The 20,624-nt window shown below is 45.0% G+C and overlaps 1 protein-coding gene across 1 annotated transcript in view; it reads right to left on the reverse strand.

Moving 5' to 3' along the window:
- LARS2 (leucyl-tRNA synthetase 2, mitochondrial) overlaps positions 1–20,624 on the reverse strand; it is a 267,199-nt gene that overhangs the window by 72,424 nt on the left and 174,151 nt on the right. Inside the window, 1 exon segment of the mRNA XM_029589600.1 lies at positions 7,327–7,425. Coding sequence (XP_029445460.1) covers positions 7,327–7,425 — 99 coding nt within the window.

A 20,624-nucleotide genomic window follows, 5' to 3' on the forward strand; every position in this document is an offset into this window, starting at 1 on the left:
TGGGCCTTCTTTTATCATAGGAAATTTAACTCCTGATTAGAGGCAGGAGTTAAACTTCCCACAATAGAGAGGAAGCCACCGAACTCCATTTGGGGCAGGGCAGCCAGATGGGTCAACTTCCCCCACCCCCACCAAGCAAGCCACACCCCCTCCCTCCCACCTTCAAAAATAAAATTTGCAGGCTGAGCAGAACTTCCACCTTCCGAACCCTCTTCCACCCATCTACCTGCCTTAAAAAAAAAAAAAAAAAAGCCTGGAGCCCTCCAAATCCCATCCGCTCCCAGGGAACCCCAGGCTCTTCCAGCTGGGCTGCTCCCTCACTGGCAGCCGCTTGGTCCTTCCACTGACAGCTGTCAGTGAAAGGAGCAATGCCCTTTCAGAATTCTGGAACTACAGCCTTCAGAAAGGGGTTTTGTCATTTCACTGACAGCTGACAGTGGAAGGACCAATCGGCAGACAGAGAAGGAGTGAAAAAATTAATATTGTCAGTAGGTTGTAGGCAAGCAGTGACCTTTTTCCAGCAAAAGGTAAAATCAATTGAATCAATCTGTAAAGAAACCAGAAACAAGCAGAACAGGCCAAGATGATGTAATATTTGTATTCTGGGAGTCTCTGAGCTTGAAAGAGGAGAACATATTCCAGAATGTCAGAAACATCTACAATGTGTGTACCAAAATTAAAGGGACATGAAATGAGAACAGAAAGAGCATAGGGGCGGATTTTAAGAGCCTTGCTCGCCGGTGAGCCTATTTTACATAGGCCTACCGGCGCGCGCAGAGCCCCGGGACTCGCGTAAATCCCGGGGTTTTCTGAGGGGGGCGTGTCAGGGGCGGGCCCGAACCGCGCGGCGTTTTCGGGGCGTGTCGGGAGCGTTCCGGGGGCGGGCCCGGGGGCGTGGCTACGGCCCAGGCGGTCCGGGGGCATGGCCGTGCCCTCCGGACCCGCCCCTAGGGCGTGTCCCGGCGCGCAGGGATTTAAGTCTCCCTCCGGGAGGCGTAAATCCCCCGACAAAGGTAAGGGGGGGGTTAGACAGGGCCGGAAGGGTGGGTTAGGTAGGGGAAGGGAGGGGAGGGGAAGGCAAAAGAAAGTTCCCTCCGAGGCCGCTCCGATTTCGGAGCGGCCTCGGAGGGAATGGGGGTAGACTGCGTGGCTCGGGGCGCGCTGGCTATACAGAATTGATAGCCTTGCGCACGCCGATCCAGGATTTTAGCGGCTACGCGCGTATCTACTAAAATCCCGCGTACTTTTGCTTGCGCCTGATGCGCCAGCAAAAGTACGCCAAATCGCGCGGTTTGAAAATCTACCCCTGAGAGTGTACCTCTCAGCCCAATACAGGACCATGGTAGGAGCAGAGCTATTGCCAATGAAATTCAGCAACAAAAAAGTCACTAAGCAGGTAAGGTAAAGAATTATTTGTTTTTGCTTTATTAATAAATACAGTACATATATTAAAATTATAACTTTTTGTTATTAGAGCTACAAATATCACAAAATTATGGATTTTTCTAGAAGTGACACACCACCCGAGTTATGCTTGGGGTTTTTTATGAATGTTGACACACTGAGCTCAAAAGGTTGGCCATCACTGCCTTAAGTTCTCCACTTTGCTGATGTAATTGCGGAATAGAGGATGGCTTCTTTTTCACATTTGGTTGGACTGTCCCTTTATCAAAACATTTTGGACTGAGATATATAATTCCCATGTCAATTATAGGGCTGAATTTATATTATCAATGGTGGTCCTATTGTTGAGACAAGATATACAGGACAATGCCCCAGTAAGGCTAAAGCGATTACTTCATCTGTTGCTAGGAGCAAGAATAGTCTTGGCAAGAAGATGGAAAAAATGAACACCCAGCACCTTAATATGATGGGATATAGAAAGCTGAAAATATTGCAGTTATGGACAAACTCACTTGGGTTTCAAGAGGTAAGCCAGCTTTTTTTTTATCTACCATTTTACACCTTTTTTCACTGTTGCAAAGGGGTTATACTCAACCTTGACATGGTGTCATTGGGCCAGTTTCAGGGCTGGCTGCTGATTTTGGCCTTATGTTTTGTTTTGAATTTTATTTTAAACCTTGCAATTTACTACTTTCTTTGGGACTGGGGTTGGGAATTCTTGTGGGGATGGGATATTTTTTTTTTTTAAAAGAATGTTTAGTGACTGCACAGTTATTTGATTATTTTCCATCTGCTTTATGTCACACTTTGGTGCAGGTGGTTGGATTGTTTTATATCTGTCATTGCTATCTATGTATCGTCTGCCCAGAAGTCTGCTAATGTAACATTTGTTTTGATTTGTATTAGATTTCCTCTATTTTGTGTACACATTGGATGGAAATTTAGACTCTTTCAATAAAAATTAACATTACAAAACTGCTGGTGATTTTTATATAATAAAAGAAAAAGAGTGTTTGACAGAGGCACAATATTCTAAAGGGTTTGAGCAAATGTGCATTTAACAAAAGAACAAATTAGGCGAAACACGTTATTGATTTAAAAACCACAGCAACTTATGCTTGAAATGCTTTTGTTCTTTTACATCACCAGCTATTCTCTAATTATAGGTGGACTGCACAGCATGCCCAGCCTCCCTGACACAAATCCACCGAGGATATCTGTCCATTCTGAATTAGTATTAGGCAGGCCACTATACCAAAAAAACACTTTTGTTAAGGCCTCATGGAATGGATCCTCCCACAGAACCCTATTCATGTGTTTGTACCAAATCAAGAAATAGATTTTATTCCTTCTACTGAAGTGATTAGTGATGCTGAACCAGAGATAAAGCAGTGATGCACAGTTATTCCCCATAATGGGATTAGATGTTTAAAGGAGTACTGAACCCTCTGGGAAACAGGTTTCAGTTCTGCTACAGTGGGTCATTGGACACTGGAAAGTTGTATAATATTCTGGAATAAAATTGTGGTTTTCTGACTAGCAGTGAAGTGCACCATGATTTACATGGCAATTGTTTATGCAACATGACAACATGCTAAAAAGAAATATAATTCCTCAGCATGTTTAAACCTCAGAGGGACAGAAGAATGTGCAGATGGGAGAAACTGAATGGGCATACAGTCTGTGCCCTTGCTCGCCTGGCATCCATACCCTGTTCTGTTATTTCATTTCATACAAATATATTTAACTTCAGGTTGAATTCACACAAGCTGTTCACTGTTACTGCATCCCACATTTTTCAATCTGCATGGCGAGACAGCTTTTCCTTAGATTTACTTCAAATGTAAGATTAAACTTCACATAGCCTGGGTGACAACCTGGTGGAGAAGAGAGACGACCAGTGTACTCAGCCGAATGTTATGAGTTCCCTGTTTGGCTGATAACCAGACAAATATGGGAGTGCCGCTTGGTATGCACCTTGATTTTTATGGATGTTGGAAATCATAGCTTTCCATCTACTTTGGTAGCCTGTAGGAGGTCTGGGTTGGTATTTCCATTTGCTGATGCTATTCATGTATTTAAATCCTTGTCCCCCTCTTGTTGCCTTCAATCTTGCCTGTTTATGCAAAACTATTTTTACTTTCCTTTCTCGTATGCCCTATAAATAGAAGTTGTCTAGTCTTTGTTACTTTCATAAGAGTCTTCTGAATTCTTGCCCTTGTAAATTATCCTCATCTGTCATTCTTTTTATGTCCAAGATATTCTCAGTATTTTCTTAATATACATTTCCACATAGAATCTGGTAACCCCCATCCATCCCTCCCTCCCCCCCAAAAATTTCTCAGCATTTCTTACAGTTTTCTATTTTCTTTATTGGGGATGGCAGAGGGACATGTTGCTCAAATTAGAACCCGCTCAAAACTGTGAGTTCAAGTTTTGGAAAATTCTGTGAACCTTTCCCCAATTCAGTTCTATTTGCCCTGCATAAGGTAATGAATAGCCCTAAAGAGCTGCTCCAGCCAATGGAAGAATTCCTGTTTCTGCTCCCCTTCACTTAAAGCATCCAATCACAAGCAGGAGGAATGGGTCAGCCAAGCCAGGCTCTCTATTGGCAGGTGGAGTTTTGCTGATTTGGTTTCTATTACTTGACAGGTATGCTGAGGGCATGAGGGTCTCTGTTAACACAGGGCCTATGCTCATATAGCTACAAGAGCAGGAGCCAAGAAAGGTCTGGGGCATGTTGATCAGCTCAACAGCTCTGGGGCATGTTGATCAGCTCCACAAAAAACAAACTTTGAAATGTTTGTATGGTAGTGCCAGAAGTCTAAGAAGTAAGATGGGAGAATTAGAATGTATAGCAGTGAAAGATGACATAGACTTAATTGGCATCTCAGAGACATGGTGGAAAGAGGATAACCAATGGGACAGTGCTATACCAGGGTACAAATTATATCGCAATGACAGAGAGGAGCACTCGGGAGGAGGTGTGGCGCTTTATGTCCGGGATGGCATAGAGTCCAACAGGATAAACATCCTGCATGAGACTAAATACAAAATTGAATCTTTATGGGTAGAAATCCCTTGTATGTCGGGGAAGACTATAGTGATAGGGGTATACTACCATCCACCTGGTCAAGATGGTGAGACGGACAGTGAAATGCTAAGAGAAATTAGGGAAGCTAACCAAATTGGTAGTGCGGTAATAATGGGAGACTTCAATTACCCCAATATTGACTGGGTAAATGTATCATCGGGACACGGTAGAGAGATAACATTCCTGGATGGAATAAATGATAGCTTTATGGAGCAATTGGTTCAGGAACCAACGAGAGAGGGAGCAATTTTAGATCTAATTCTCAGTGTAGCACAGGACTTGGTGAGAGAGGTAACGGTGGTGGGGCCGCTTGGCAATAGTGATCATAATATGATCAAATTTGATTTAATGACTGGAAGAGGAACAGTGTGCAAATCCAAGGCTCTCGTGCTAAACTTTCAAAAGGGAAACTTTGATAAAATGAGAAAAACTGTTAGAAAAAAACTGAAAGGAGCAGCTACAAAAGTAAAAAATGTCCAAGAGGCGTGGTCATTGTTAAAAAATACCATTCTAGAAGCACAGTCCAGATGTATTCCACACATTAAGAAAGGTGGAAAGAAGGCAAAACGATTACCGGCATGGTTAAAAGGGGAGGTGAAAGAAGCTATTTTAGCCAAAAGATCTTCATTCAAAAATTGGAAGAAGGATCCAACAGAAGAAAATAGGATAAAGCATAAACGTTGGCAAGTTAAATGTAAGACATTGATAAGACAGGCTAAGAGAGAATTTGAAAAGAAGTTGGCTGCAGAGGCAAAAACTTACAGTAAAATCTTTTTTAAATATATCTGAAGCAGAAAGCCTGTGAGGGAGTCAGTTGGACCAATAGATGATCGAGGGGTTAAAGGGGCACTTAGAGAAGATAAGGCCATCGCAGAAAGATTAAATGATTTCTTTGCTTCGGTGTTTACTTAAGAGGATGTTGGGGAGGTACCCGTAATGGAGAAGGTTTTCATGGGTAATGATTCAGATGGACTGAATCAAATCATGGTGAACCTAGAAGATGTGGTAGACCTGATTGACAAACTGAAGAGTAGTAAATCACCTGGACCGGATGGTATACACCCCAGAGTTCTGAAGGAACTAAAAAATGAAATTTCAGACCTATTAGTAAAATTTGGTACCTATCATTAAAACCATCCATTGTACCTGAAGACTGGAGGATAGCAAATGTAACCCCAATATTTAAAAAGGGCTCCAGGGGCGATCCAGGAAACTACAGACCGGTTAGCCTGACTTCAGTGCCAGGAAAAACAGTGGAAAGTGTTCTAAACATCAAAATCACAGAACAAATAGAAAGACATGGTTTAATGGAACAAAGTCAGCATGGCTTTACCCAAGGCAAGTCTTGCCTCACAAATCTGCTTCACTTTTTTGAAGGAGTTAATAAACATGTGGATAAAGGTGAACCGGTAGATGTAGTATACTTGGATTTTCAGAAGGCGTTTGACAAAGTTCCTCATGAGAGGCTTCTAGGAAAAGTAAAAAGTCATGGGATAGGTGGCGATGTCCTTTCGTGGATTGCAAACTGGCTAAAAGACAGGAAACAGAGAGTAGGATTAAATGGACAATTTTCTCAGTGGAAGGGAGTGGACAGTGGAGTGCCTCAGGGATCTGTATTGGGACCCTTACTTTTCAATATATTTATAAATGATCTGGAAAGAAATACGACAAATGAGATAATCAAATTTGCAGATGACACAAAATTGTTCAGAGTAGTTAAATCACAAGCAGATTGTGATAAATTGCAGGAAGACCTTGTGAGACTGGAAAATTGGGCATCCAAATGGCAGATGAAATTTAATGTGGATAAGTGCAAGGTGATGCATATAGGGAAAAATAACCCATGCTATAATTACACAATGTTGGGTTCCATATTAGGTGCTACAACCCAAGAAAGAGATCTAGGTGTCATAGTGGATAACACATTGAAATCGTCGGTTCAGTGTGCTGCAGCAGTCAAAAAAGCAAACAGAATGTTGGGAATTATTAGAAAGGGAATGATGAATAAAACAGAAAATATCATAATGCCTCTGTATCTCTCCATGGTGAGACCGCACCTTGAATACTGTGTACAATTCTGGTCGCCACATCTCAAAAAAGATATAATTGCGATGGAGAAGGTACAGAGAAGGGCTACCAAAATGATAAGGGGAATGGAACAGCTCCCCTATGAGGAAAGACTAAAGAGATTAGGACTTTTCAGCTTGGAGAAGAGAGGCTGAGGGGGGATATGATAGAGATGTTTAAAATCATGAGAGGTCTAGAACGGGTAGATGTGAATCGGTTATTTACTCTTTCGGATAATAGAAAGAGTAGGGGGCACTCCATGAAGTTAGCATGGGGCACATTTAAAACTAATCTGAGAAAGCTCTTTTTTACTCAACGCACAATTAAACTCTGGAATTTGTTGCCAGAGGATGTGGTTAGTGCAGTTAGTATAGATGTGTTTAAAAAAGGATTGGATAAGTTCTTGAAGGAGAAGTCCATTACCTGCTATTAAGTTCACTTAGAGAATAGCCACTGCCATTAGCAATGGTAACATGGAATAGACTTAGTTTTTGGGTACTTGCCAGGTGCTGGGCTTGATGGACCCTTGGTCTGACCCAGTATGGCATTTTCTTATGTTCAAGGAGCGGGAGTTGGGTCTGGGAATCAAAACCAAGTCTCTTACATGCTATCCCAACAAAAGAAAAATAAGAAATTTGGAGAATGAAGAAAATGCTTGAAAAAACCCTTCATATGTATTTTTCATCACAGACAAGACAGCAGAAGAAAGAATAGACAGCTCTGCCTCCTTGTGAAGGAAGAGAGCCTGGTTGTGGCCTTACCTTTGCGAGTTCTGGGGATCAGTATATCGGAAATAGTACCAGGCTGAATCCACAAATGTATCCATAGTGTCCATCTCTCTTTTAGCAGCTCCTTGGCACCTGAGGAACATGCATGGTTTTCGTTAAAAATATTTAAAAAATATTTAAAAGTTATTTCTTAAAGTAACAAATGATGATAGCTGAAGTTTCAACATCTTGCATGGTCTTTGTTTCTTGTATTTTCATTTTTGCTTAACTTTTTTTTTTTTTGCAGTATGACCATCTGCATCCTGATCATTCAAATGTAATGTAAGAGGCAGGTGTTTGACCAGTTTGAACTATTGGAGAAGAGTCTCACATAGCCACTTGACTGCTTCTGGCTCGCTCCCTCTTTTTACTAGCTTTATTTTTGTCTCCTTCCTATTTTGCCCAACTTATAAAAAAAAAAAAAAAAGTGTGTGCATTTTATTATCTTCAAATTGGAAAGGAGGAATTGGTATCTAGCCCTTGAAAATAGCATGGAGAAAGGATAATTAAAACCTAACCTGACAGGAGGTCATGTCCAGACAGCAACATGATGTAAATGCGTGGACGAATGCCATTTTGCAAGCAGACATTAGACTGACAACAAACATCACCATGGCCCTAACATAGTAAGCCTTGATATGCCTATGTAAGGTTAATCCTGTATAGGCATAAAAGAAGGAAATACAGTCTGCTATCCAATTGGAAACAATGCACTTTTCACAGCCTTGCCAGATCTTTTGATGTTAAAATAAACATAAACTGGGTGGACTTCCTAAGGGCTTGAGTCTGCGCAATATGGAAGGTGGCAGGTCTCTTACAATCCAAGTTATGGACAGCTGTTTCACCTTTGTGGCCAAGGGAAAAAAATTGGACAGATAACTGACTGACCAAGGTGTAAATCTGTCACTACTATAGGCAGGAAATTGGGATGCATGCAAAACACTACCCTATTATGATTGATGAAATCTATGGTGACTCACTAGGGTCTGGAGCTCACTGACTCTGTGAACGAAGTGCACTTAATATTAATTTATTCACTTACTGCCGATTGGTCCCTCCATTGTCGCATGTCTGTGAAAGGATGAATCCCCTTTCGAAAGGCTATCCAGAAAGGGGATTGGTTCTTTCATCAACATACAGTATGTCAGTGAAAAGGATCAATTGGGTACAGCCCTGCCAGGGGCTATTTTGGATCTGCGGGGAAGGCATCAAGGGCATTTTATTTTCTTAAGCCATGGTCTAGAACTGTAAAGGGACCTGATGGTGAATGCACAATTTCAGGTTTGTACAAGGGAGAGGACCCTCGCCTGCCAGGCCAGACCTTAGGAGGGGGTTTGGCAACCTGGGGAGGGAGGGAGGATTGGTTAGACCAGACACGAGAAGTTTAATGCCTACCTTTGAGCAGGCATTAAATTTCCCACGGCAGTAGGAGACATGTTACGTGGCTTCCCCGCTAGTGCACCTCCTTGCATTGCCAGGTAATAGCTAATTAGACTATTACCCTGCAGTTCTCATACACATGCGCTACGTTTGCCATGGGTTTTTTAGTGCAGGTTTTCTTTTGTGCTAAAGGCCATTTTACATACTAGGGCAATGTTAGCACTGAAAAACTTGCGCTAAAAAACAAGTAAAAACCCACTGCAGGCTTAGTGCTGCTTATTATATTGGCCCCCATGAGAGTTAGACACTGAATGTTGGGATGGCGCAATGATACCTGTGATTAAAGGAGGGGAAAATCAACCTCAGTGATTTCCCATAAAACTGGAAACCAAATTTGTCTCTGCCAGAATGGAACTATGAGTATCATTGCTCCTTGATCCCTTCTGAGTTTCATGAAGGTTATTGCTAGAAGGGATATCAGAGAAATATGCAAACAGAAGATCTGTCCCCCAGAGAATGGAGATGGGATTATTTCTTAGGATATTGTTTTTCCCCCAAAAGAATGGAGAAATTACTAACCTGATAATTTAGTTTTCCTTAATGTAGACGGATGGACTCAGGACCAATGGGTATAGTGTACTCCTGATAGCAGTTGGGAGACGGAGTCAGATTTCAATCTGACGTCAACCTACCCGTGCAGGAACCTTAGCTCTTCAGTATTCTCCTCGAAAAGCAATTGTTGATATATGTGTGTTTTAATAACTTGATTAACTTGGCTAACTTGATTAACTAGGACTGGTTCAACTGATTTCAAAATTGGAGTCCGCCAGTGCACTCAACCGAAAAACGCAGACACCCGGCAACTATGGGTGTCTAGAACTAGGGGTAATACCTGGCTTACCTGTGCTTGTCTTGCTCTCGGGGATTGTCATCCGAGGTTTCCTGATTTTGGGGCAGCCGTGGGCGGGATGCTGAGTCTATCTGTCTACACTAAGGAAAACAAAATTATCAGGTAAGTAATTTCTCCATTTCCTAGCATGTAGCAGATGGACTCAGGACCAATGGGATGTACACAAGCTACTCCTGAACTGGGTGGGAGGCTGCCCGATGCCCACTTAGTACTGCCCTTGCAAATGTGTCCTCCCGGGCCTGGGCATCCAGGTGGTAGAACCTGGAGAAGGTATGTATGGAGGACCACATTACCACCCGACAGATCTCGACGGGTGACAGCATCTTGGTTTCTGCCCAGGACACTGCCGGGGCTCTTGTAGAATGGGCCTTGACTTGTAGAGGCAGAGGCTTCCCTGCCTCTATGAAGGCCACCTTGATTACTTCTTTGATCCAGTGGGCTATGGTTGCCTGCGGGGCCATTTCCCCTTGTTTCTTCCCAGTGTGAAGGACGAATAGGTGGTCTGTCTTTCGTACGGATTCCGATCTTTTCAGGTATCGGACTAGGAGTCTGCTGAAGTTTAATTGGCGAAGACGGCGTGAGTCTTCCAAGTCCTTATGTTCATCTTGAGATGGTAGCAATATGGTTTGGTTTAGATGAAACTGAGAAACCACCTTCGGAAGAAAAGAGGGGACCATGCGTAGTTGTATGGATCCCGATGTGAACCTGAAGAACGGTTCTTGACAGGATAGGGCTTGAAGCTCGGAGATGCGATGGGCTGAACATGTTGCCACTAGTAATGCAGTCTTCAAGGTTAGGAGGCGTAGTGACAGACCGCGAGTAGGTCTGAAGGAAGCTCCCGCTAGGAAGCCTAGCACAAATTGAGATTCCATAGGGGCATTGACCACTTTAAGGGTGGTCGGATTTGTTTGACCCCTCTCAGGAAGCGGGAAACATCTGGATGGGTTGACAGACTGATGCCATCCATTTTGGCTCTGAAGCAGGACAGTGCGGCCACCTGAACCTTGAGGGAGTTGATAGACAACCCCTTCTTCAAGCCTTCCTGCAGAAATTCCAGGATCATGGGGATTTTGACCGTCCGCGGAAGGATCTCATGGTCCTCACACCAGGCTTCGAATATTCTCCATATTCGGACGTAAGCTAGAGACGTGGAGAACTTGCATGCTCGGAGCAAGGTGTTAATCACTGCCTTAGAGTATCCGCTCTTCTTCAGGTGAGTCCTCTCAATGGTCAGACCGTAAGAGAGAATCGAGTTGCGTCTTCGTGGAGACCGGACCTTGCCGGAGAAGGTCCCTGTCTGGAGGTAGGCACAGAGGGTTCCCCGCAAGAAGTGTTTGCATGTCTGCGAACTATGGCCTTCTTGGCCAGTCCGGGGCCACTAGAAATACTAGCCCCCTGTGGTGTTCTATCTTGCGGATGATCCCACCCAGTAGTGGCCATGGAGGAAAGGCATACAGCAGGTCTTCTTGTGGCCAGGTCTGGACGAGTGTGTCGACTCCCCAGGATTACAGTTCTCATCTGCGGCTGAAGAACTTGGGTGTTGGACCGGGTTGCCAGGAGATCCATGGCTGGGGTTCCCCAGTGGTTTACTATCAACTGGAAGGCTGTGGTCGACAGCGTCCATTCCCCTGGGTCTAAACTCTCGCTGCTGAGGTAGTCTGCAGTGATGTTGTCTTTTCCCGCGATGTGGGCAACTGAGATCTCTTGCAGGTTTGCTTCCACCCACGCCATTAGGGGTCTATTTCCAGGGACACCTGTTGGCTTCTGGTTCCCTCCCTGGCTGTTGATGCAGGCAACTGCTGTGGCGTTGTCCGACATGACTCTGACAGATTCGCCCCGGATCCAGGTCAGTGGGGTTAGTCTTACTCCCTTGCTCAGATGGTCTTCCTGTAACCACCATTGGAGCTGGGTCCGAACCTCTGCTGGTAGCCGGAGGCGAATGGAGTAGTTCTGGGACATTGGGTTCCATCGTGACAGTAGGGAACGTTGTAGTGGGCTCATGTGGGCCCTTGCCCATGGGACAACTTCTAGGGTTGATGTCATGAGACCGAGAACTTGGAGGTAGTCCCATACCTTGGGGGCAAGCATAGTTCAACAGTTTTCGCAATTGGTCCATCAGTTTTCTTCTCCTTGCAGGGAGAAGAAAACTGTCTTGTTTGTTGTCGAACCAGACTCCCAGGTACTCTAGTGATTGGGAGGGCTGCAGGCAGCTCTTGACTGTGCTGACGACCGACCCGAGATTCTGCGACTCTGGTGGTCGCCTGGTAACTTTCCTCTGGAGATTTTGCCTTGATCAGCCAATCGTCCAGATATGGATGTATGAGGATTCCTTCCTTCCTCAGCGTCGCCGCCACTACCACCAAGATTTTGGTGAATGACCGAGGAGCAGTAGCTAGTCCGAAGGGTAGCGCCTGGAACTGGTAATGATGGTCCAGTATCGCAAAGCGTAGGGAGCGCTGATCATTGTGGTGGACCAGGATGTGGAGATAGGCTTTGGATAGATCCAGTGAAGTCAGGAATTCACCTGGTTGTACTGCTCTTATGACTGAGTGTAGGTTTTCCATGTGGAAGTGCGGTACCCTCAGGTAGTGATTGACGGTCTTGAGGTCCAGGATGGGCTGGAACATTCCCTCCTTCTTGGGGATGATAAAATAGATGGAATAGTGACCAGTATTTTGTTGGTGCGTGGGCACCGAGGTTATTGCCTTTAGGCTGAGTAGTTTTGTCAGTGTGGTTTCCACTGCCGTCCTCTTGGAGAGGGAGTGGGACGGTGATCTCACAAATTTGTCTGGAGGTATGCTGTCGAAGTCCAGATAGTATCTCTCTTGAATGATGGTTAGGACCCACTTGTCTGAAGTTATCTTGACCCATCTTTGGTAGAAGAGGGTAAGTCTGTCCCCTGTGGCTTCTTCCAGTGGATGGGTCTGTTGATTCTCATTGTGGGGTGCGGCTGGGACCTGTACCTGAGCCGGATCACCTCTTGTGTCTATTCCGAAAGGACTGGGTCCTGCCTGTGCAGCGAGGTGCTTGGTATGTGTTTTTGTACGGTCTAAAATGCTGGGCTCCTCTGCCCTTGGTTCTTCGGGGAGAGGAGTGCTGGTTTCTTTTATTCCTGTCCTCTGGTAACTGAGGTACTGGGGATTCGCCCCATTTGTTGACTAACTTCTCCAGTTCGCTTCCGAACAGGAGGGATCCTTTAAAAGGCATTCTCATGAGTTTCGTCTTGGAGGTCGCGTCGGCTGACAAATTTCAGAGTCATAGTTGCCTTCTGGCTGCCACTATGGATGAGATGCCCCTGGCCGAGGTGCGCACCAGGTTAGATATCGCATCCATGAGGAAAGATATTGCCGATTCTAATGTTTCGGTGGAAGTGGCTGCATCCTTGGAGAGGAGCAAGCAGGTACGTGTCACAATGGCGCAGCAGGAAGCGATCTGCAGGGTCATTGCTACGACACCAATGACTGTTTAAGGATGGATTCTTGACGTCTGTCCTGGGCATCCTTGAGTGCAGCTCCTCCTTCGACTGGGATGGTAGTGCGCTTTGAGATAGCATAGACCATCGTGTTGACTTTTGGAAACCCTAGGAGTTCTTTGGCCGTAGGTTCCAGGGAGTATAGGGCTTCTAGGGCCCGTCCTCCTTTGAAGCTGGCCTCCGGGGCATTCCATTCCAGGTCAATCAGTTGTACGGCCTGCAGCATTGGAAAATAGCATGAGGCCTGACGGAGACCAACCAAAACTGGGTTCGTCTTTGGCTCCGCTGTGGTACTTGTGACAGGAATGGCCAGCGTCTTCAAGCTCAGAGACACGAGATCTGGTAACTCATCTTTGGAGAAGAATCGCATCATGGTTCGGTATGGTTCCATTCCTGGAGGGATTTCCCCTTCCTCCAGGCTGTCAGGCTCTTCCCTCAAGGTGTCTGTGTCCCCTAGGGGGCGGCATTTGCCCGGCTGAGGCACTTCTCGGGGGGGACGGGGACGAGAGGGGCTTGGAAGTGTAAAACACTGATAAGACAAGCGAAGAGAGAATCTGAAATGAAGTTGGCCATAGAGGCAAAAACTCATAATAAAAACTTTTTAAAATATATCCAAAGCAAGAAACCTGTGAGGGAGTCGGTTGGACCATTAGATGACCAAGGGGTTAAAGGGGCTCTTAGGGAAGATAAGGCCATTGCAGAAAGACTAAATGAATTCTTTGCTTCCGTGTTTACTAATGAGGATGTTGGGGAAATACCAGTTCCAGAGATGGTTTTCAGGGGTGATGAGTCAGACGAACTGAACGAAATTCACTGTGAACCTGGAAGATGTAGTAGGCCAGATTGACAACTAAAGAGTAGCAAATCACCTGGACCGGATGGTATGCATCCTAGGGTACTGAAGGAACTAAAAAATGAAATTTCTGATCAATTAGTTACAATTTGTAACCTTTCATTAAAATCATCCATTGTACCTGAAGACTGGAGGGTGGCCAATGTAACCCCAATATTTAAAAAAGGCTCCAGGGGCGATCCTGGTAACTATAGACCAGTGAGCCTGACTTCAGTGCCAGGAAAAATAGTGGAAACTATTCTCAAGATCAAAATCGTAGAGCATATAGAAAGACATGATTTAATGGAACATAGTCAACATGGATTTACCCAAGACAAGTCTTGCCTATCAAATCTGCTTCATTTTTTTGAAGGGGTTAATAAACATGTGGATAAAGGTGAACCGGTAGATGTAGTATATTTGGATTTTCAGAAGGCGTTTGACAAAATCCCTCATGAGAGGCTTCTACGAAAACTAAAAAGTCATGGGATAGGAGGCAACGTCCTTTCGTGGATTACAAACTGGTTAAAAGACAGGAAACAGAGAGTAGGATTAAATGGTCAGGCTGTGACATCCGTTGGAGGGGAGCACCCGGTGAGCCTGCAATTTCCTGAATTCTCTCTCTCTGCTGCGAGGCCCGACGTCATCGGGAGGGGCCGAGGAGACGCCATAAGAGCGGCGTCGGAGCAGACCTACCTCGCTGTGACATCCGTTGGAGGGGAGCACCCGGTGAGCCCGCAATTTCCTGAATTCTCTCTCTCTGCTGCGAGGCCCGACGTCATCGGGAGGGGCCGAGGAGACGCCATAAGAGTGGCATCGGAGCAGACCTACCTCGCTGTGACATCCGTTGGAGGGGAGCACCTGGTGAGCCCGCAATTTCCTGAATTCTCTCTCTCTGCTGCGAGGCCCGACGTCATCGGGAGGGGCCGAGGAGACGCCATAAGAGTGGCATCGGAGCAGACCTACCTCGCTGTGACATCCGTTGGAGGGGAGCACCTGGTGAGCCCGCAATTTCCTGAATTCTCTCTCTCTGCTGCGAGGCCCGACGTCATCGGGAGGGGCCGAGGAGACGCCATAAGAACAGCGTCACCTAGGTGCGCCACTGCCGCCGGCGCGCCGCCAAAGCTGTGTGCGCCTAAGGGGCGTGCGTGGCTTTGCTCGGCTTAGCTCGGTTAGAGAGGTTTGAGGGAAACTCTGTCGGAGAAGTCATCGTCACAGAGGCAAGTAATTTCAACATTGTTGCGGGAACGATTAACTTGTTGTACATTTTGAAAAAGTTTCTGTATTGACAAGATGCCGCCCAAGCGGAAGGGGAGAATAAGGGTTTTCCCTTTCCTACCCCCGCCTTCCCCAATACAACAAGAAATTGTTCGTTTTTTGTCCGCACCTGCACTCAATCCAGGAGCTAAGGACACTGCTGATTCAACACTGTTGGGAGACAGGGTTGAATCCTTAGAGGAGGCGTCTCTGAGTCCTCATCTTGATGTTCCACCTACGATCAGGGCGGCTGAAGGCCCCTCGCGTGGTTCCCCTGAAGATCTCAATTCTCTGGAGCCTTGCTCTGCGAGTAGATCCTTCGGAGGAAGAGAAGGGACAATACTCGAGGCAAGAGAACAGGCCTCAGGAGGTGACCACACAGAGACTTTAAAGCGCCGTGTGGTGGTTACACTGGAACTGATATGGGACTTGATAGCTAAAATGTCTGTAGATATTAAAGAGCTAGAGAAAAAGGTGGATGTTGGGACAAGGAATAATCAACAGGAATTAATGGAAATCCGAGATAGTTTTAAAAACTCTGAAGCTAGACTTAAAATATTAGAAGAAAAGGATAAAAGGAGTTTAGAATTCCAGTCAATAGTAGCTAAAGATAGGGATTCTTTATCTAGGCGTATTGAACTATTTGAAAATAGTAGTAAGCGTTTGAATCTACGCCTGCTCAACTTTCCTAGGATAGTTGGCCAGGTTCCGATGGAAACGCTGAAAAAGTTTTTTGTGGAAGTTTTGCATTTTCCAGAAAATGAATTACCTTTAATAAGCTATTGCTACTTTTTTCCTAAGAAAAATCCAAATTTAAATACAGAGGAGATGCCTTTTCAAGGTGATCTCACAAATTTCTTGGAGAGTACAAATAATCAGGTAATTGATAGGGGGTTACTGGTTGTTTCCTTTATAAATTTGTTTGATCTGAACAAAGTTATGAAGCAATATTTCAGTAATTATCCTATAACATTTCATGAAAATTTGGTAAAAATGTTTCCAGATTTATCTATAGCTACTCAGTTAAGAAGAGAATTTCTGGTTTATAGACAGGAAGTATTGACGTTAGGATATTCATTTACCTTGCGATATCCTTGCAAATGTGTCATAAAAAAACAACAGGATACATATATATTCTTCAGCCCAGTTGATTTAAAAACTTTTGTTGAGCAAAAATGATTAGTTACAATACCAAATCAGACCAGTGAAGTATAAGAATTTATGCAGGGTTGCAATGTTGAAAATCTAGATGTAGATTTCTTTTTTCTTTATTTTCTCCCTTTAATTTCCTTTGCCTTTGGAATCAGATGTTGGATATCAAAATTTCATTTGGTTATGTCATAATTAGATTGATTATATGTTACTTTTATAACTACAACTTTAATTGTAGAATCAACAGTTATGGTGTAATAATAATGTTTTACCTGTCTAATATTGAAAAATCAATAAAATATAAATTTAAATAAATGGTCAATTTTCTCAGTGGAAAAGGGTAAACAGTGGTGTGCCTCAGGAAGTGAGATTATTAAATTTGCGGATGATACAAAATTATTCAGAGTAGTTAAATCACAAGCGGACTGTGATACATTACAGGAGGACCTTGCAAGACTGGAAGATTGGGCATCTAAATGGCAGATGAAATTTAATGTGGACAAGTGCAAGGTGTTGCATATAGGGAAAAATAACACTTGCTGTAGTTACATGATGTTAGGTTCCATATTAGGAGCTACCACCCAGGAAAATGATCTAGGCATCATAGTGGATAATACTTTAAAATCGTTGGCTCAGTGTGCTGTAGCAGTCAAAAAAGCAAACAGAATATTAGGAATTATTAGGAAGGGAATGGTTAATAAAACGGAAAATGTAATAATGCCTCTATATTGCTCCATGTTGAGACTGCACCTTGAATACTGTGTACAATTCTGGTCACCGCATCTCAAAAAAGATATAGTTGCAATAGATAAGGTACAGAGAAGGGCAACCAAAATGATAAAGGGAATGGAACAACTCCCCTATGAGGAAAGGCTGAAGAGGTTAGGGCTGTTCAGCTTGGAGAAGAGATGGCTGAGGGGGGATACGATAGAGGTCTTTAAGATCATGAGAGGTCTTGAAAGAGTAGATGTGAATCGGTTATTTACACTTTAGGATAATAAAAGGACTAGGGGGCATTCCATGAAGTTAGCAAGTAGCACATTTAAGACTAATCGGAGAAAATTCTTTTACACTCAACGCACAATTAAGCTCTGGAATTTGTTGTCAGAGGATGTGGTTAGTGCAGTTAGTGGAGCTGGGTTCAAAAAAGGTTTGGATAAGTTCTTGGAGGAGAAGTCCATCAATGGCTATTAATCAAGTTTACTTAGGGAATAGCCACTGCTATTAATTGCATCAGTAGCATGGGATCTTCTTAGTGTTTGGGTAATTGTCAGGTTCTTGTGGCCTGGTTTGGCCTCTGTTGGAAACAGGATGCTGGGCTTGATGGACCCTTGGTCTGACCCAGCATGGCAATTTCTTATGTTCTAATGACTGTGTCTGTGTCGCAAGCGGTACCGATTGCACCTGGACAAAGGTTTGCAGCCCTTTGAAGAATTCCACCCAGGAAAAGGTCCCTGGGTCCATATTGAATCCAGTGGAGTTCCCAGAGGTTCCCGTCTGAGGAGGGTCTGAGCCGGAGATACAGAAGTCCGGGGTACATTGGTGGAGCCGGATTTCTCTACTGGCAGAAGGGGGCCTTGCTTCAGTTCCCCCAGAGTCTGTTCGCACTGCAGGCATAGGCCACTTTGGGTTGCGCAGCTCTCAGGTGGCAGGCTGGGCAGAGGGCTGTCCCTTGGCTTTCTTGGCCAGCGGTGCCATGATTTGTGTGCGTGGAGTGGCTCAAAACCCTTCTGTGTGCGTAGGTGCACGCGCCGGGAGACTTAGGTGTGCGCTCCGGGTGCGCCGACTATGTGCGTGCAGGCTGCTATTTGTGCGCTTAGCAGGGATGCGCGTGCCGCTGTGCGCACAGGCCTATCTGTGCGCACGGCACAGATGCGCACATAAATGCGTGCACAGATGCGGCACAGATGCGTGCGCCACTGTGCGCACGGCACAGATGCGTGCACGGCTCAGTTGTGCGGACAATACAGCGATCAAGGGGGGAAATGGCGCACGTCACAGATGTGCGCGCCGCTGTGCTCACGGCTCAGTTGTGCGGACAATATGGCGATCAATGGGGGGAAATGGCGCCGACGACCATGCAGGCAAGATGGCGAACCCCCCACCCGGAAGGTCTCCACGTGTGAGGACCCTCGTACTGGATCGGGGGTCTAGCCCAGATGGGGCTGCTCAACCCGATGAAACAAACGCCGGAAGGACGATCTGTGCGGCTAACCGAGCCTCGGATACCGGAGACTTAAAGAACGTTTTCTACCTTACCTTGTCTCGGCACTTCCTGGCCTCGTGCCGGGCGGTCTCCAGCTGCGGGGGGGGGGGGGGGGAAATACCTTCACCGCCGCACTCGGTATCGCACCTGCTGCCTCTCAGCCACTCTGGGGGCTAAGTCCACGCCAGGAACCGGCTACCGGACCAAGCTTACCTCTGAGGGATCTTGGAAATCACCTTGGGAATTATCGACTGGGGGAGAGAGACCCTTAGATATCACCGCAGGAGAGCGGGGCTCGTCTTGTAGAGGTAAGATTTCTTTCTTCTTTGGTATGGATTTTCTAACACTGTGCAAGTGTGTGTAGTGTCCCTATCTGCATAGGAGACTGAGAAATACTGAAGAGCTAAGCTTCCTGCACAGGTATATGTAGGCTGATGTCAGATTGAAATCTGACTCTGTCTCCCAACTGCTATGAGGAGTACCCTATACCCATTGGTCCTGAGTCCATCTGCTACAAGCTAGGAAATGTGGATGTCAGGACCATTCCATGAGAGATCACTCCAATACCCTGACTGCTTCCCAACAGAAAAAGATTGAACCTGTTCCTCCTTGCTTGCTCAAATAGAACATAAACACCTGATTGTCTGTCTAGACTAGGATCATTTTTTGGGCTACCTGATTTCTAAAAGCTTTCAGAGAAATTATAACTGCCCATAACTACAGAAGATTTATCTGCAGAGATTTTTCCTGGAGGAAAAAGATGTCCTGAGTATGAAGCTCTTCTAAGTGGCCTCCACAGCCCATGATGGATGCAAGGAAGAGGAGACTTCCGACCTGAGTAGATCCTTTTTTTGATATGCTCCTTTGGGAGAGTGAAGTTGGAAGGACTGTTAATAGATTCAACTGTAATTGTCCTTAATGATCCTGAGGACCCGGTTGTCAGAATTTTAATAGGTCAATGATATGTGTAAAACCCCATCTTCTCTTCTCCTACCTTCAATGCTCCCCCCCCCACTCCAATCTATTAGGTTAAAACAGAGAACAAAATCATTTTAATGGTGAAACCATTTGAGAATTGCACTAAATTGACTGGAAATTAGCTGCCAGGGACCTGCTTTCTTCAAGTTTTCCTCTTCCTGTATTAACAAGATATACAAACTGTACTGCTATGTTTCACTGACAAATGGACACAAAAGTTTGCCTTTTAATATTCTCAGTTGCACCTACTGATCCAACATCTCTGAGTGAAAAAATCAGCCAGATGGAGGAAAAGCACATGGTGCCATGAAATAATGCAGCCTTCAGAACTGGTGCACTGAAATCCTTTCAGCAGTGAGCAGTTTCTCGATCTTCCACAAGTCTAAACAGGGCTGTCATATGCTTCCTGTCCCTCAACTACAGTATTTTTTTTTTTATTTTTTTTTAGCCATTTTGATGGCACAGGAACAGTTAAAGACAAGGGGTTCAACAGAACACACCCATGTGACTGGCTCATGACCCAGCATAAGGTGGCCATTTTAGAACTGGTTGTTGAAGACTGCAAATGGCTTCCCTGGTAATCTCTACTGCAGTCCTTGCAAAAGAGTAATTACTGAAAACTATTAATTCATTTTAAATACCTTACTTATAATTGAGCTTTTCCTGAACAATTTTAGTAAGCATGTTTCATCAGTGTCATGGATAATCCTTAAAAGCTGCTTTTCACGGAAAGGCTGGCAATGTAATCAGGGGTGACTCAAGGCAATCTGATGCCTAAGGCAAGGGATGAGATGGCCCTCTGCCCAACCCCCAAAGACATGGCACAGATCATACCATTGAAAGGGCCAAGGGGGCGGGCCCTTTGATTCTGGCCCTTTCAGTGATTTGAAATACTGCAGAAGGAGGAAAGCAGGAGTCCGAGTTTCCAGAGGAGTGGCAGATAGAGTCAGTGATAATATTTCTAGGAAGTTGTCAACTCTACCACATTCCCAGGAACCCTACAACCTGCTTCCCACATTTTCCCAGCATTTGCCACCTGGAGAAATTGGATCTGGATGAATGGTGGGGGGGTCTGTGTGTGGTGGATTTTCTCCAGGTTGGTGCA

This window comes from Rhinatrema bivittatum, chromosome 2 (genome assembly GCF_901001135.1).
Source record: "Rhinatrema bivittatum chromosome 2, aRhiBiv1.1, whole genome shotgun sequence".
In the NCBI taxonomy this organism is placed as follows: domain Eukaryota; kingdom Metazoa; phylum Chordata; class Amphibia; order Gymnophiona; family Rhinatrematidae; genus Rhinatrema; species Rhinatrema bivittatum.